Raw genomic sequence first — 18404 nt, 5'->3', positions numbered from 1 at the left:
CACCTATCCAACCCAAATTGAATAGTATCCTTCCACGGACATTCGAGGATAGGTTGCGGCGTTAATGGGTTTTATCCCATCTCTCTGCTCCATATGTGGGTTGTCCAAACCATAGACCCACCTAAAATTCAGGGCCATGGCCTAATATTATCCTACAAAACTGATGAAGGGAGTGGAGTTATCAACAAATCATCACGGTGGACCCCACCTTGACCTTCACAATCGAACCGGAGGCAAAAGCTTCTGCACGCTGTAACAGCGCACGAACTTTCTCGCGCTCAAGAGAACTTCCACCGACACTCTTGGGCTCAGCGAATCTATCAATTTCTGAGCCGTCCAACTCTAATCTAGGAATATGACTCCAACACAAACCCTCGGGAATGTTGGCAAAGTCAATGAGATCATGGGGCACGATGTAGCCGGTGAGTCCAATGCATGTTTACCACGTGTACAATGCAGATACGCAGAATGCATGTATGTATATTGAAGATTGCAAGTGCGTTTAAGTGCCACTGAGGTGGTCTTAAATTTCATGAGCGGCTCAAACTGCAGCACACTCAGAAGGAAATTGGAAAGATCCAACCGAATATTCGAAAATGGCTAGTGTGTTGGCACGTGGGAAGGCCATGGCATCGAATAACTCCCCTGATGACAATCCAGAGTAATAGATTAAAATATTTTGACGGTGGGCTTCATTCCCTAGACAGTAACCATTTTCAAAATAATGATGCTAATTCACCGTACACATGGCCTGCATGTATGGAATCCAGATCATTTTCAAAATAATGATGCTAATTGACCGTTCATCATCGTATTTAGATACTGACAAGCTCTGTGGACCCCACCATGATGCATGTGTTGTATCCATACGGTCCAACCATTTTTAGAGATCGTTTTATGGCATTACAAAAAGAATGAATGAGATAGATCTAAAGTTCAAGTGGACCCACCGTAGAAAACTGTGGGAGCAGTCCACCCACTGTTGAAACATTTATAAGGCCGACCGTGATGTATTTTTGAGATCCAACCTATTCATGAGTTAACATAGAGATAGATGAAGTGAGAAAAAAAAATATCAGCTTGATCGGAAACTATTGTGGCCCCTAAGAAGTTTTGAACGGTGGATGTCACTATCCCCACTGTTTTCTAAGGTGGGGTCCAATTGAACTTTAGATCTATCTCATTCTTTTTGGAATGCCATACAATTATCTCTCCAAATGGTTGGACGGTATGGATACAGTACATGCATCATGGTGGGGTCCATGGAGCTTGGTGATGTCACTTCTATAGCGATTTCGCTACTGACCTTGTCAGTATCCAATCCGTGCCAGTGATAGTGGGCATTGCCCACAGCATGCACATCCAAGAGTCCAAATTTTACACGTGCACATGCATCTGTGTATGCATGGCCCAAATTCGGTGCATATATGTACGTTGAGAGTCACAGTGCGCACACTGATCTGATCTGACACCATACAAAAGCCATGAGCAAGAATCTTGTCCAAAGCAGATTATTTGAAAGGAATTCTGACGTTAGAAAAAAAAGGAGGGCCACTTACGTTTCGTGATGAAAATAATAAATCAGAGATCCACCGTTGATTTGCTCTGATACCACTGAAAAAAAAGTGGGGAAGTGTGAGCCTTCAAGATTTGACGATCTACACGATATAGAACCTCTACAAAGTTGAAGATGAACAGTCTAGATTTAACGGCCCGCCTATTCATTACTGGAGCAGATGAGTCTAATCACTCCTCTGATTCTATGGTATAGATGGCCTCGGATTATGATTTATGGTTTAGATCATCGCAAGGATAAAGTAAATGGACAAATTTCAATATACTACTTTTCCTATTCTTTTACTCTTGTTATTCATTAATCACTGGGATGAGAGTTTGGATGAGACCAGAAGTTATCTGGTTTTATCCCTATCTTTTCATCTTATTTAAACTTGAATTTGAAAACTATATCAGGCCTAAACTCATGGGACGCACCCATTAGTGATTGCTCACTAGTGAGCCCCACTGGCCTATGTCCAATAGCTATCCAAACCATTCATAGGATTATTAGCACTCGGATAAACCGTAGGCACAAATATCATCTTGATATAAAAACTCTGTGGCCCAAACAAAGTTTCCAATGGTGGGCGTTCAATCCCCGCTGTTTTGTGTGGTGTGGCCCACTGGAGTTTTGGTTCTGCTTACACTTTTAGACTCGTGTCCTGTTGAAATTTTATCCGTCCATTTTTGTTGTCTTTCTGTTTTCATTCATATGTAACTTTATGGACCTTTCACCCTGTGCTTACTGTTTTCATTCACCAGAAACTTTATGGGCCTTTTCACTTGTGTCAGGTGGGCTCCATGGTTTAGAAGACCTGGCTTAAAAATCAGGCCATTTAGCTCATCAACTGGGCCCCACATGTACTAAAGCAATAATGCACATTATAAGAAATTGTTAAGGTTCATATTCATCGTACACTTGTCACCTATCTGATAAGTGAATGCCACCTGATCTACACAAAAGGGCTCACCTATGCAAGTCTGGGATGTCCCGCTCATGTGATGTATTGGCACGTGTGACCGTTCATGGATTTTAGGGGAATTCCCTGACAGTTAGAAGTCCGGATCGCCAGATCATGGGCGCCACTTGTCCATCCAACATGCGAGGCCAAGACAAACGCAAGTTTTGGATAGTTCATCTGGTGGGTCACCACCGTGGATGGTACACAGTTCCGTAACAAAACAGGTTGGACAATCCAAACCATTGGATCAGCAGATCGCACTTAATCAATCCTAAACACTTGTTGGGCTTTGGTAATTCCGAAAAAGACATTTTAAGCTTAATTAGATTACTAGGTTAGCCATTTTCACTTGATTTTAAACCCAGCTCATTAGGATTAGTCTTCTATAATCCACCAATCCTATTGGATGGATTAGATGTCATCCATACACCATGGTGGGCCCCACAAACAACTATTGTATCATCTCATAAACACAGAAACAGATAACACATTATCCCTCAACAGCCTAACAGCATTCTACAAATATGCAACAACACTAATGCAAGAAAGACTTCGAGTCATTGCCATCCCCACCTTTTTTTTTTTTTTTTTTTTTTTGCTTATTATTTCTTTGCAAGCCTCTGGCAGAAGGATTTCAGTCTCCGAAGACCTTCTTCAAGAGATGATGGCTCAGTGGCGAAAGTGATGCGGAGCCAATTCTTAAATCCCACTGAGCTTCCTGCAAGTAATACAAAATTCTTGATCAGTCCTCCATTACTAGTTGGAAACATTGTTACAATCTGGTCATTGCATCTTGATTGTTGTAGCCTTAGTCATTGCGGGCGTTGGAATCCTCACATCCTAAGTTTAAAACCCAAAAACTGGACTCGATGTTTTATAATTATAAATTATGATAGTTCTACTTATAAGATACTTAAGAGTGAAAATATTGAATATAAACATTAACCACGTTTACCTTACCTTATTTCTAACTCTATTTTAAAAACTGTATTATTTGTTTTTTTTTCTCTTTTGCTCTTGTCAATTCCATATACCAAGGATTTGATTTTGTTATTATATTCTATAAATACTAAATTAATTCAAACATATCAAATTCAATCTTTACATAAAAGTTACTATGAGGTTGATCTCATGGGAAGCTAAGGTCGAGCTCTATGGGGCTCACTCTGATGTGTGAGGGACATCCATCCAACCAATCAGATGCATCCCTCCATAATAGGCTATGGGCTAAAAAATCAGGCCAGTTCATGACTTATGTGGCCACACCACAGACAACAGTTGAGAGTGGCTACCCACCCATTGAGACCTTCCTGGCTTTATATATGACCCAGTGAGATGCGGATTAAACATCCAGCCCATCCATTGTGTGTATTCCACTTGGATGAGGGGCTAGCTACACCAAATTTTAGGCCATTCCAAAACTCAGGTGGGCCCCATCAAGTACTTTTAAATGTTTCAGGAATGATTTCTCGTAATTTTAGATGAAATGGCTCACCTGAGTTTCAAATTGGTTAATTTTTGGCACATCCTATGACTAAGAAGGGACCTACCAAATGCACAGTGTGGATGTCCATCACACATCACACTGGGGCCACAGAGATCGACCTCATGGGAAGCTCCCAGGGGTCGACCTCAATAGTACCATTTCCCCACTTAAGATAGTTTAATAAGTATTGTTAAATAGGGTCTCAAATCCAACAGATTAGACCGCAAGTTACGATCCATCCGGCAGGTTAACTTCAAGGTGTGAGCAATATCCAAACCATTCAATAGGTTAGCCACATCCACTCATTGAGTGGTCCACAATTGTGTTTTGATATTTACCAGAGGCTCGATATTATTTTCTATCATATGCCTCTCCTTATCAGTATATTAGGTAATCCTGGTAGAACCAACTTATTGGAAGGTCTGGATTTTATATAAACTTCATAGATTAGGAGATATCCACTGCATGCATGGACCATAAATTACATTCCAACCGGTTGGACTCGAGACCTTTTCTTATAAAAGAAGAGATCTAACAACAATCTGCTATGTAACGTTGTGGTAGAGGGTGTTGTTACCTCTTTTAGAGGTCCCAGTACACTCAAAAAGTCTTCCCAAGTCTAGGCTGTGTTAGTCACAGGCCTGAGTTTCCAAAGGACTCGGCAGAGTTTCAAGTCGGCTCAGTGACTTTTAGAACCACAGATCCAAGTATTGCCTACATGAACCAGTCAAAAGGGCATTGGAGGCACCTACTTCCACACTATACGGAATGAGAAACTACCATTCATGAAAGCAACTAGAAGACTAAAATATGATCATGCCTAAAAGAAGAAAGGCAATGAGGAGAAAATCTAATGGATCTAGTGATGAAATCTGTTAGGGGAAGATTGGAGACGTTTCAACTCCGAGCTCCAAGGCTATTCAGAGCCGACTTGAGGCTTAAGACTAAACTCAGAGTTACTAGGATAGTTGAGCGAAGGACTTCCAATTTGACATCGGTTACGCTTCCGCTCCAAGGTCCTAGGCGGAGTGATCTAGGGCCAGGGATGTCGACTTAGGATGAGTGGGATTCTGGAATGATCCGAGGCCGAGGCAGTCAGCTCGGAGTGATCTACTAATGAGGAAGGCCATGAGGTGTCCCACTACCGCACGATTGACGACGGTTACTCAACCACCCACGTCTGCACGACCATACGACAACTAGGTAGCCGAATCACCCGCAAGATAAGACAAATGCCCTAAGATGTGCCTAGTTAGGCAGACATGCCCATCATGCCCTAAGATGCGCCGAGTTATGCGGACATGCCCACCTTAGGCGAGGGGGTATAAATAGTATCTTATGGGAAGGAAACAGGTATGCAATATCTCGCACTCTCCCTCTACACTTTAACTTAGACCCAGATTCTCTTAACCTAACTTAGGCATCGGAGGGTCCCCATACAAGCCAGGGTCTCCTTTGTTCACCAGTGTTGTATACGTTCAGGGTTCATACGCGGCTCGAAGTTAGAAGATCCGAGCGGAGGGTAGTTCAGATTTTGTCAACAACATTTCTGGCGCCGTCTGTGGAAAACTGATATAAAAAGTCAGTTTCCTATATTCCGTTACAATGGCAAGAGGAAAGAAGAAATCCGCAGCTATGAAGCCGGAGCCAAATGATCAAACTCGGTCTTCCTCATTACTTCACGCCGAGTCAGCTCCAGGACCTTCCCAGCACTCTTGCAATCGAGCAAGTAAGTATTGAGTTATGCAAAGCGAGATACAAGCCCTACACGCAAAATTAATCAAATGAAATAACGACAGGAGCAACAGTCGCATCCCGTTCAAGAAACAGTCGGACCGGCGGTGGAAGTCCAGTCTGCGCCGCTGAGTATGAGACCCGAAGGGTCACAATATCAGTCCACTCGGGTTCCAGCTTCAGTACAAAATCCTCCCTCGACCCAAAATCAAGTTTCGGCTTGTAACACAATGACCCGGGCATCGATGAATGCTTCGGTTCCTCGGCTTTGGCACCATCGGATCTCTGTCATAAGCTAGAGAGGAGAAGGGAGGGAGGACTCCTGAGGTAGAAGCTCCATTAGAGATAGTGGCTGAAAACAAAGATCTGTGGGAGGCACGGTTTGTAGAACTTAATAATTCGGTTCTGATACTACAGTAGAATCAGCAGCCTTCGTCTATTGCCGTTGCCGTTCAAGCAATGATGGAAGAGACTGAACCTCCCTTCACCTCTGCAATCATGAGCGAGGTGATGCCATAGAGGTTCCGGATACCTCCCGTCATCCAGTACTCTGGGTCTGGCGACCCGTCCGAGCACGTAGAGGCTTATTGCTCGTGGATGCAGATCCAGAGAGCAACGGACGCGATGATGTGTAGAGAATTTTTGATCACCCTCATTGGATCTGCTCAGAGTTACAAGATCCAAGCAGAGGATAGTCCAGATTTTGTTAGTAACAAAATCAATAGTAATAGAGATGCAACATTGCTATCATGAACAATGATGGACTAAGACAACAAACAATTGGCAACTTTTAGATCACATCACACTTTAAAAAGCCAAAAACTCAACTTGTTCCAATGTTGTTCGATTGGGATCGACTCGAGATTAATAATTATAATATTTAAAATAATTCAGTTTCTATATTTTTTCAACTTTTTTACACTGGTATAAGTAATATAAAATACTAAATTAACTGCTTAGTTTGTGGTGCACTGGTTAAGGCTTTTGCTTCTCTTGTTACAAGTTTCGAGTTCGACGAATCCCATTGGCCCTTTTTGCAAATTGGGTGACTTGGGTTGAGTCACTGCTGAGTCAATTGAGTTTTCCTAGTCGGAGCCAAGTCCGTCTCACGACCAAGTTTCTTGATGACTCGGCTTGAAATCCCGCTGAGTCGAGTTGACTTGGCTGAGTTTCGAGTCGAGTCACTAAGTTTTAGAACTATATATGGACACAAATTATCTCACTGACTAGAGAACTAGAGCATGAGAAAAAGCTTGTGACAATGTGTTTGGCTACTCACCTAGTGATGTAGAGCGGGTAGCGGACACTTTCATGGCAAAGATGGACCAGAGAAGGCCCGATCGGATGCAGACATGATCAAGACCATCAGAACCTTAAAACAGTCGTATCTCGCAAACCGAAATGAGTTTTTGAACATATCATATATGATTTTGGGGTAAGAGAAGCTACTTTAGCCAACCACTGAATTCGCTAGATTCCATTAGATCGATGGTCAAAAGTCCATTTTATTTTCATTTTTACTATAAATAGTAAGTTTTAGCTGGCATATAACTTTTGGTCCTTTGAGTTGTAGGAGTCATGCCCAACTTAAAAAGTGCTTAGAAAAGTTAAGAGAATAATGTGGTTAGGCCAAAATTGGACACTTTAACTATTTTTGGCCGAAAACCATGAAGTCTAGTAGGAATGGTGGCCGTAGGGAGTTTGAGTTGGAGTTTGTGAGTTTAAAACTTCATCCTAGGTTTGAGTTCTTTATTTAAAGGATTGTAATTTCATTTTTATTCATCAATTAATTTATTTCGAATTTATTAGAAATTATTTCTAATTTTCTCCCTCATAAATTTGAGGAAGCTCTGTAAGGAGTCTAGAGAACTCCATGGATTCGGAGTAGTTATTCCCTAAGGAAGACGGTGATCAACCTTACCACGTCCCTCCCTGCGTCACCTAGTCACTGAATCCTTGCCTCTAAATAACATAAAAGAACAGAGGCTGTTCTGTTGTATTTGGTGAGTAGTGTTGTTAATGTCAGCCTTCTGAATATTGAGTCCATGATGAGGCTGATGTTCCAGCTAAGTGTATCTTCTTTCAGCCTCTTTGTGTTGGATGGCGGTGTTTGTTGATGGATTGGTTCTGTTGTTAACAGAGACCTGTGCTCGGTTGTAAGGGCTTGTTGTGAAATAGCGAGTTAAGGGCTGGTCTATGCTGGCGGTTTGGGTAGTTGACTGTATTTTACTGGCAGATTGTTTGTTGCGGTTGGTTGTTGTCTCAGAGGCGGGCTACACATGTAGTGGACGTTTCAGCATCATCGCAGTAGGCTTATGCTCAAGATCTTCAAAATCAATTGATGCCCCTTCTGCCTAGCAAGATATCTGTAGCTCGCCATGATCGTTCCGTCGACTCAAGATCATCTTGAATGAGGGGCTGTGTGCTGTCCTAATTGAGCTGGTCTGTGGTGGCTTTGTGATCTATGGGTCGCAGGTGGTGGTGGTGCTTCGATTATGCTTTGTCTAGTAATGGTCGTGTTGATGTCAAAGGCTAGTCTGTTTGTCAAGTTGTGTTGGTTGTCCAGATGTGTGGCTCTGTTTTTTTTTTTTTTTTTGAAATGGATTATGGTTCTGTTTAGGTTAGTTATATGATAGGTGAGGCCTATATCTTTTTGTGGTGCCCGATTGAATTTTTGTATAACTATTTTATCAAATCAGCAAAGTTACATGTGATATGTTCCCACCTTTCTAAAATATGAGTGATATGTTTCAACTCACCTGGAAGAATAACCACCGATTCCTCTTTGGCTAGCTTGCAGCAGAAGTCCACATCATCTAAAATGTCTGCCAGATGCGACACATCCAGCTCCACCTGCATTGCAGAATATGAGAAAGTTTCCTCAGCCCATTATTTTCAAGTGCAAAGAACACCAATTTTTCTTATTTCCTCACCATAAAAGACATGGATCCCTCTGGTTTGCATGGATAAGTAATGCAATCAATCTCCTTTATTCTCTCGAGACAAATATCTGCCGTTTGCCTTAGAATATCAATGGTCTTGTTAAAGAAATCCTCTCTTGTACTCCCAAGGATTTGAGGAATTGCACCCTAATATATTTAACATATTAGATATCATGATAAAACTTGAATGTGGATTGCCTACAACCGGATTCCTGCAGCCCCTGATGTGGCCTTGTTAGATGCAGGCCTTGATTGACAAGGGAAACAACATCATTTTACTTGGAGGAATCTCTATCATTGCAAGATCCACATCTGATAGGCGCACATGACCCCTTTTCATTGGGCCACATCAGAGGTACAAGAATCCCCTGGTTGCAAGCAATTTGTGTCCATAAAACTTACATGGATAGATAGCTACAACATAAAATTTTCACAAGCATAATTAGGCAGCTCAATGCCTTCAAATAAGAATTTAATGCAATATTCGAACAAGAGAAATGACAGATTTTCAAAAACTCGACACATCTTGCTGTGTAGTCATGTTACTTACCCAAAAACAAATTCAGGAATAAAGATGGATATGGGGAAGAAGAAAAGAGTTCTGATGCCAAGAACAGGGAGCAGCAAAATGAAAATGATCACATCTCCAGTTTAAGGCACGAAAGCTCTCGTCAAAGATACATTTACACATTAAATTTTCTGAAAATTGAAACACTCTCTGTTGAAAAAATATATATCACCTGACCATTAATTTGATAGAAATTTATATAGCAAATGCAAGATAGGTATGAATAAGATAGACTGAGAGGAACTCAAAGATTAATTAAGGACATCATGCAAAGAGGAGAGACCCTAGTTAAGAGATGCAATGAGAATAATTTCATGGCAATTGAAAATTTTCTGAGATATTTTTCAAAATATAAAAATAAAAGATTGATGTCCGATCTCTAGCGTCTTCACAAGGTAGCGGAATCTCTTGCAAATATTGCTTAGTGAAATATGGATATGGCTTGATGCTGCAGTGCTCTAAGTTTTGTCAGGGGTTAGTTTTAAGAGAAAAACAAGCCTGTTTGTCTAAGAAAAGATAACGAATTACCACCAATAGCATCCCTACCCATGACAAACTATAACTATTGGTGCCTCCTAAATTTAATATAATCAACATGTTCCCTTTCTCATGTGAATTTTTTATAATTATATGAGTGAAACACAATCTACTACTAATTGATGATATGAGACGCACACTATAAGAAGTTGGTGCAAGAGCTTAAAACTAAGTGGGGATACTTCCTTTAACATCTTTTGGGACATATGAAGACATAGAGCTTTGGATGCCTTATTTTGGATACGAAATAGGCTAGTATTCAATAAAACAGGCATCTAAAGACACAAACCTGAACAAAGGTAGCAGGATCAGAAGAGATAACGAGGTAGTCCTTAATGCCATCGACAATCTAAAAAAAAAAAGAAGGCAAGATAAGTTAAAACATGGCTCTGATTCGGGTAATGTCAATCTTGATTCCACAACACGCAAGCATGCACACACCCCACACACACAAACACATATCATCAACTTGAAAAATCTTCATGCATATATATAAATGGAAGGTAATAAAAGGAATAATGATCACTTTAGTTTCTTTTAGGATGCCATTGGGGTCATTTGTTACAACCCAACCACATCTCCAACCCGGCACCAACCATCTCTTGGATATTGACCCAAGGGTTAGAACTGGAACAATCGATCCAAACACTCCCATTGGCACAAATGGGTTGCTCCCAAATGTCAAATGGCCATAAACTTCATCTGCAATAATGAGAATTCCAAGCTTCTTTGCAGTCTCAGCAACCTAAATACAATACAATGATGATCATTAATATTTCCCATAATCCTTCCAATGAAATCAAAACTAAAATTCATAGACAAGATTGACTACGGATTTTATACTACTTAACCTTTGCCAAGTGCTGATAAGTGAAGACATTCCCACAAGGATTTCCAGGGTTTATGAGTACCATAGCGGCGGTATTCTCATCCGCCAAGGATTCTACGGCATCAAGATCGACCTCCCAATTCCTCTCTGGAATGAGATTGAAATGGCGAACCTCAACCCCACTAAAAGCTGCACGTGCCTCATAATATGGGTATCCTGGCCTAGGGAGCAAGATATTTGCTCCCGGGTGAGCAATAACTGATACTGCCATATTGATCGCTTGAGTGCAGCCAACTGTGAGAAAAACATCGTCGGGTGAAAGCTTGTATGGCAGATCACGAGAGAGATATTCAGCAATCGCCCTGCCAAAAGTGGTAAAATCATCACAATGCAACATAAAATTTACAATGAAATCTGTTTAACCTCTTATTGGCTTGGTTTGTGTTTGAGGCCCACCTGACCTAATTATTTTTCATTGTTAAAAAGGGTTTGTTTGGATTGCCATTTACGATGGTAAAAGAATGTAAAAGAGTAATCATTACAAATTTACAATGTTTGTTTAAACATGTAATTTGATACATAATTCAGTGGTCAATTGTAAATATAAAAAGCGAGAGGTAAAGGAATGAGCAATCATAACAAAATTTACATTGTATTTAATTGAAAATATTCTTCCCAAATAGGAAAGTCGGTACAGTTTTCTTATTGACATAACAGTTCAATAATATAAAAGCACAATCATTATGATTATACCATTCATATCCAAACATATGAAAAGTCAGTTAAAATACCATGGCTTACAGTACAATAATTATAGTTGTACCATTCATATCCGAACATATGAAAAGTCAGTTAAAATTCCATGGCTTAAAGGAGACAAGATTACATGCTTTTATGGGAGACATTGCCAACCCTGCTGACCCTAGACATCTCTCTCCTTCCCATCATCTCTCTCTCTCTCTCTCTCTCTCTCTCTCTCTCTCTCTCAGTCTTACGTCGATCTCTCCCTCTTTGCTTTACTTCTCCTGTAAACGTCAGCCCACACCGACCATGTTCTTCTTTACATTGGATTTGCACAAAATCCATAATGATTAAAAAGGAATACGTGGGTCAGTTCCCAAAAATGAAAAAAAGGTAATTTATATTAACAACTTAATGGCATTTTATGATGTTTAGTGGAGAGGAGTGGTGCTTCCCTCTCTAGCCAACCCAACTTCAACAACCTTAGTTGTTCATCTGGTGCTCAGCATGACGTTTATTCAATAGGACTGTAGCTTCCATCTTCTAGCTGACCCCGCCTTCTGTTAAGAAATCTATTGAAGGTACTCACTCCAATGATAATTATTTAAATCAATAGGGTGGTTTTTGCAAATCTATTTCAAAAAGTACTGGCATGTAATTCAATATTAAGCAGGTATTTTTTCATAAAATTCCCTCTTCGATACACATACACAGAGAAAATAAACATGTTTAGCACATTAACTCAATTTAAATTGGTTAAATTGTCGAATCCAGGGTCTTAACTTACAATACCAAAATCAAAATGTTTAAATAATCCTAGCCTTGAATGGTAGAATCTTGTTTGTTGAAAAACTATCATTGGCATTGCAATTTTAGCTGTCCAACAAATATCCTCCAATCCAGTGGTTAAATAATCTAATGATCTTAAGTTTTATTTCATAACACATGTAAAGAAGGAGCCATCATTTGAACGGTTTAATCTGAAATGATTTTATTACAATTAATTCATTTGAAATTAATTTCTACGTGCCCCTGTTTTGGAAGCCAAATATGTCCTGCCTCTTACAATAATCCATCCAGGCAAGGCTCTATGGGCCCACCATGATGTATGGGTTTTATCTACGTTGTCTATTCATTTTGTCATATCATTTTAGAGAATGAACCCAAAAAATAAGGCAAATCCAGGGCTCAAGTGCACCATATAGTGGGGATTGAATGCCCACCGTTAAGAACTTCTTGGGAGCTTCAGAAGTTTTAGATCAATCTGATATTTGTTTTTTCCCTTCATCCAGGTCTATATGCTTATGAACATGTTAGATGGTCAACAGTGGGTGCCATTGTCACAGCTACTTCCTGTGGTGCGGTCCATTTAAGCTTTAGATCTGCCTCATTTTTTGGACCCATTCCCTAAAATGATACCGAAAAATGGATGGACAGCATCGTAAAACCCAAACATCACGGTGGGCCCCACGGGCCCCCTGCCTGGACGGATTATCATCTAGGCGAGGGCAGGACGCAAACCGCTTCCTCGTGTTTCATCGGTTCTGTCTCCAGTCTTTTCACTTTCCATTGATACCCTCACCTACCCTTGTTGCCGTCCGTTCAAAAGATGTCTGGGGCCCACTGTGTTTTTGAGTACTATCGAATCCATCCATTACATCCGCCATCTCATTCCAGGCCTATTCCCAAGATTCTTTAAATTCATTACTCATATGGCCCACACCAAATGGAACAATCACGGACATTGGAGATGTGACATCCACCATAGAGAACTTGAAATGGAATGTAGAGTCTACCAGATTTTCATGTTCCATCCAATCCACTCATCAGGCGTCTCCCACAAGGATAAAGAGCCACACAAAACGTATGCAATTAAAAAGCTCATGTGGGCCACACCAATGCGAATCTACAGGATTTAGGCTTGATTGTTCACTGATTTCCAAGCCGTGTTGGCCTAAATTTGTTATTAGGACGATTCGATTCATGCATCAGGGTTGGTCCACTTCAGGGAGTAATTAGATACTCTGGCAGCATACAATTCTCGGTACGCGGCCACTTAGTTATGGTACACTTAACGTGCATGAACTGAAATCTAACCGGCTAGATTGTGTAATTTATTATTTATAATTGATAAAGAAAAAATTAGATGAATTGAAATATCCTGGCCTCTGATTCAGGCACTTGTGTTTGTTGAAACAAGGCCATTGGATATTATTCTTTTTAACCATTCCATAAATGTCAAGCAATTTGATAGTCAGATATCAAATAATGATAATTTTTTGTTAATGATACATCTAAACTGTTACATATAATTTAAATGGTTTACTTTTTCTAATTATTTGTAAGCCACATGTGTAGTTTCTAAGTAATTTTTAAGTACACGTGTATTATTCATCACACTCCACCAGAGTATAAAAAGTTTTTTTCTTTTTTTTTTTCGTTTCCGACTTGGAAAAGAGAGAGGGAGCATTATTGGAATGTATGGTGGTTCCCAAACGTGCGAATCGTGGGGGGCCACCCTTGATATGTATGTGGATCCAACCGTTCATCAGGTGAGGCATCTCATGCTCATCATAAATACCATAAATCATCTCGTTCCAAAACTCAGGCCACCCTTGCTATGTACGTGGATCCAAACCGTTCATCAGGTGAGGCACCTCATGCTCATCGTAAATACCGTAAGTCATCACGATCCAAAAGTCGATGTAACACGCCACAAGCATCAACGTACAGTCAAGGCTACATCATACAAATTTACTTGTTGGGGTCCACTTAAATTTTGTAATGGTTTTTCTTTTAATATGTCCATTAATCCTAGCGTGCATATGCTGATTGGGCTTGATGACAAATAAACAAAACGGTGGACTTTACGTTTTTTTATTTGGAAGTTTGTACAGTGAGCATCCCCTTCTAATTTATACATTAGCGTGTTTTAGGTTGTTTATTGGATTTTTTTATTTTTTATTTTTGGGTGTTTATGGGTGTTTTTTAATAATTCTAGGCGTTTTTAAATATTTCTCCACCCAATCAAACGGTTGATCTTTAATATGTTGGGATTTTGGCACGTGGAATCATACAGATGTAAATCTAAGATAACAATCCAATGGCACCAAGTATATCAGGGAACACATAGATTTAATGTGGAAAACCCTTGCGGGAAAAAACCAAGGCACGAAGCGATAGAAATCCACTATGAAAGCATCAATTATAAAGAGAGAGGGCTTACTCGTTTCAAACAACCTAGAATCTCACCCTTACTACACCCTTTGATAATCTTATAATCCTTTAGAATACCTTTAGAAAGCCTTAGAATTCTTTAGAATAGCCTTAGAGACCTCTATTTATAGTTTAGGCAACTTCTCTTTCGTACCCTTGCGAAACCGCCTCAAATTTATGCGGTTCGCACCAAATCCGTGCAAGAATCTGTATAACCTCGACTAGTTGAGGCGAGGTCTCTACTGGTCGAGGGACCCCCTTGATTGGTCGAGCCATCCCCTCGATCGGTCGAGTGCCCTGGACACCCAAATAAGTAGCGCGTTGAACTTTGAGTCGAGTGATGCTCGACCGGTCGACTAGACTCTCGACTAGTCAAGATAGCCTCTCGACTGGTCTAGCAGCCCCAAACATTGAAGACATTTAAAAGTCTGACAACATAATATGGGACCGATTAGGCTATATCTCTTTGCGATCTGTTTAATATGATTGTTGATTTTTGAGATTGGTCTAACAAGACTATTTGTCTTCAAGATTGGTCCAATTAACTATTACCCTTTGCGATCTATCCAATTTGGCCATTGATATTCAAAATTGGTCCAATTAGACTGTTAATCTAAGATTTGTCCAATCTGACCATTGATCTTTAGCATTTGTCTAAATGAGCACTTGAATTTAAATATCTATCCAATTTGACCATTGATATTTGAGATCAATCCAAACAGGCCTTTAAAACCTGTTTAATCAAATTATTGATTTTCGGTCTAAATAGACCCTTGGCGTTCTTCAGATTTTCTTGGATTTTTCCTATTTCATGGTGTTTTGATTGTTTTTAGGTGTTTCTTGTTGTTTTGATATTTTTATATGTTTCGCAACATTTTTTGGTGTTTTTGAGTGTTTCTTCATGTTTCTTAGTGTCCCTTAAGGGTTATTTTATTTTAAAATTCCCTAAAACTAAAAGAAAATAACGTATTATTACCTTCCATATGTCTGTCGAAAATCAGTGAAGAGTTCTACCTCCAAAGTAGATCACTATAAGGTTGACTTAAATTTGTGGGCCCCCCTATACTGTATGTGATCCACATCATCCTCCCATTTTACAAGAGCATTTTACGGCATGAGCCAAAACTTGAGGTAAATCTGAAGCTCATACACCACAGGAAACAATGATGAAAAAACGTTCGCCGTTGAAAGTTGTTTCCTCCTTCAGGTCCATATTAATGTTTGTTTATCATCTAACATGCATATTCATAAAATAATAGAAACCGATAATGGGAAAACATAAATATCAACATTATCCGAGCATTATCCAAAACTTCTAAGGCCGCTGAGAAGTTTCTAATGGTAGGCATTCAAATCCCACTATTTCCTCTAATGTGGTCTACTTGAGCGTTGAATTTGTCTCATTTTTCAGTTCGTGCCCTAAAAGGAGCTTAGGGAAAGGATGGACGACATGGATTAGTCACATAACATTATGGTGGCCCCACCTGTTTTTGTTCTGCCTCGAGTATAGAAATGTGAGTAGTTGCTGTCATTGTCACATTGGGAAAGGTGCTTATAATTACAAAAATAAATAATCATTATCAATTTTTGGTATTTACATGATAATTGAAAAAACAAATAACCCCCTTAGTGTTTATAGGCTTTTTTTTTTCTTTGGTGTTTTTGGATGTTTCTTCGTATTTCTAGATACTTTTTTTAAGTATTTCTATATGTTCCAGGTGTTCCACGGTGTTTCCGAATGTTTTATAATGTTTTTGGATACTCCGAAGTATTTAAGTGATTTTTATTATTTTTTGGATGTTTCTTAGTATTTTTAAGTTTATCGGTGCTTATGGGTGTTTTTTTTTTTTTAAAAAGCATTTCTTTATATTTCTAAGTATTTCTTTATGTTTTTGGGTTATTCTTGTTATTTCTTGGTGTTTTGGGTGTCTGCGGATATATTTTTAGGTGTTTCTGGTTTTTTTTTTCTTTTCCAATATTTCTTTATGTATTTTTAAGTGTTTTTGGGTGTTTATATATATTTTGGAGTGTCTTGATGTTTTTACTGGTGTGTCTAAATATTTGTTTATGTTTTTGGGCGTTTCTTGGTGTTTTTATTTTTTTTCTATTTTTACCGTATTTCTTAATATTTCTATGCATTTTGGGTATTTCTTCATTTTTCTCTTGCTTGTGGTGTGTTTATGCTATGTAGGGCCACTGTCTTATGTAGGAATTCAGACTGTGCGTCTGGGTTTTCACACCAGGTAAGGAATTCAGACTACATCTCCGGCGCATAGAGAGCAGACTACATGGCAGCTGGTTCAAGAGAAAATGGAGCAAAAGAGCAAGCCTCAATCATCCTCCGGTCCCATCACTTTACATTTGTTATTAATACATTTACACCTTATTTTTATTTTTGTTTTGCTTCTTACATTCATATACTTCCCCACTAACTAACTGTAGATGGAACGAAAACTGAAATCAAAACTTTATGAAAAATCCAAAATGTTGGGTTATTATTTGTTTTTCGGTTACCTTCTAGCGGGAAGAATGCCCGCAATCGGAGCATAGCCGTTGTACTCAGAGGAACGGAGGGCGGAGACGACAGCATCTACCGCAATGGGAGTGGTACGGAAGCAAGGGGAGACGGGAGGATCCCCTTGGCAAAGAGCGATGGTGGACCTCGTATCTCCACCGTCCAGATTCCTCATGATCGCCTGCATCGTTCCTTTAATGGGGAGCTTCGCTGCGTGCGCCAGCACACCGTTGGGCTTGAAATTCCACCGCTTCTCTGCAACTCCTTCGTCCTCCATCTCTCTCTCTCGCTCGCACTCTCTCTCTCTAGTGACTAGTGGATTTAAAAAAAACAGCTTAGCCTGAGACAACACTTCCGTGCCTTACGAATGTTTCAACGGTGGACATTCAATCCCCGCTCTTTATTATCGTGTGGCATATTTGAGTTTTGGATCTACCCCAGTTTTAGTCTCATGTACTAAAATGAGACGGACTGTAGGTTTCTCACATACATCAGAGACGCCCATCGCAGGAGATTAATGCGTACGGAAGCGGATTGGCTGGTGTACCTAAACCAGCAATACAGCTGCTGTAGGTACGTGTCGCGAAGACGAGCACTGACGCTCCTCGAGCTCTGAGTTGTACGAACGATTAAAGGAGATCAAAGTTACGTGGCCCCACAGTGATGTATTTATTATATCTACACTGTTCATTTATTTTTAGAGATCATTTTAGAGCATTATCCAAAAAACCAATCATATCCAAAGATCATCTTGACCACACCAAATAGAAGCGGAGGTAATAATTTTTACCGTTAAATAATTCGTAAGGCCCACCATAAAGTTCATTTTCCATCTAATCTGTTCATTAGGTCAACAAGACCTGAATGATGAGGAAAAACAAATTTCATATTTATCCAAAACTTATGTGACCCGAAAAAGAATTTCAATGGTAGACGTTTAATCCCTGCTGCTTTTTGCAGTGTGGTCCACTTGATAGTTAGATCCATCTTATTTTTCGTCTCAAGCCTTAAAACTATCTCATCAAATGGATGGACGGTTTGGATATAACATATAATTCATGATCTGATCCATAGAATTTGCTGACTTCGATACAGCAACTATATAGCTGGCGTTAAGTACACCAGCCAATCCGCTTCCACTGCGTACGACTTTGCAGTCAGTCCGCGTCGGGTGCTTGAGCGCAACTCGGCTGCGTCCCAGAACCAGCAATGTGAGTGCGACTTAGGGCCCACCTCAATACATGCATTTTATATCCACGCCGTCCATCTGCTTTTCCAGCTTATTTTATAGTGCGGTGTAAAAAATAGGTTAGATAT

The 18404-nt window shown here is 39.9% G+C and overlaps 1 protein-coding gene across 1 annotated transcript; it reads right to left on the bottom strand.

The window, feature by feature from the left end:
- Positions 1–2956: 2956 nt before the first annotated feature.
- LOC131245251 (probable aminotransferase TAT2) lies at positions 2957–17391 on the bottom strand. The gene is made up of 7 exons (XM_058244576.1): positions 17087–17391; positions 10638–10977; positions 10313–10531; positions 10076–10135; positions 8673–8828; positions 8499–8592; positions 2957–3237 (listed from the first exon to the last, which is right to left on the bottom strand). The coding sequence occupies exons 1-7, from the start codon at positions 17362–17364 to the stop codon at positions 3122–3124; spliced, it is 1263 nt and encodes a 420-aa protein (XP_058100559.1). The 5' UTR covers positions 17365–17391; the 3' UTR covers positions 2957–3121.
- Between the last annotated feature and the right edge of the window lie 1013 nt (positions 17392–18404).

This window comes from Magnolia sinica, chromosome 5, assembly GCF_029962835.1.
Source record: "Magnolia sinica isolate HGM2019 chromosome 5, MsV1, whole genome shotgun sequence".
Lineage (NCBI taxonomy): Eukaryota > Viridiplantae > Streptophyta > Magnoliopsida > Magnoliales > Magnoliaceae > Magnolia > Magnolia sinica.
The sequence above is the reverse complement of the archived record's forward strand: the minus strand, read 5'-3'. Positions and strand labels throughout refer to the sequence as shown.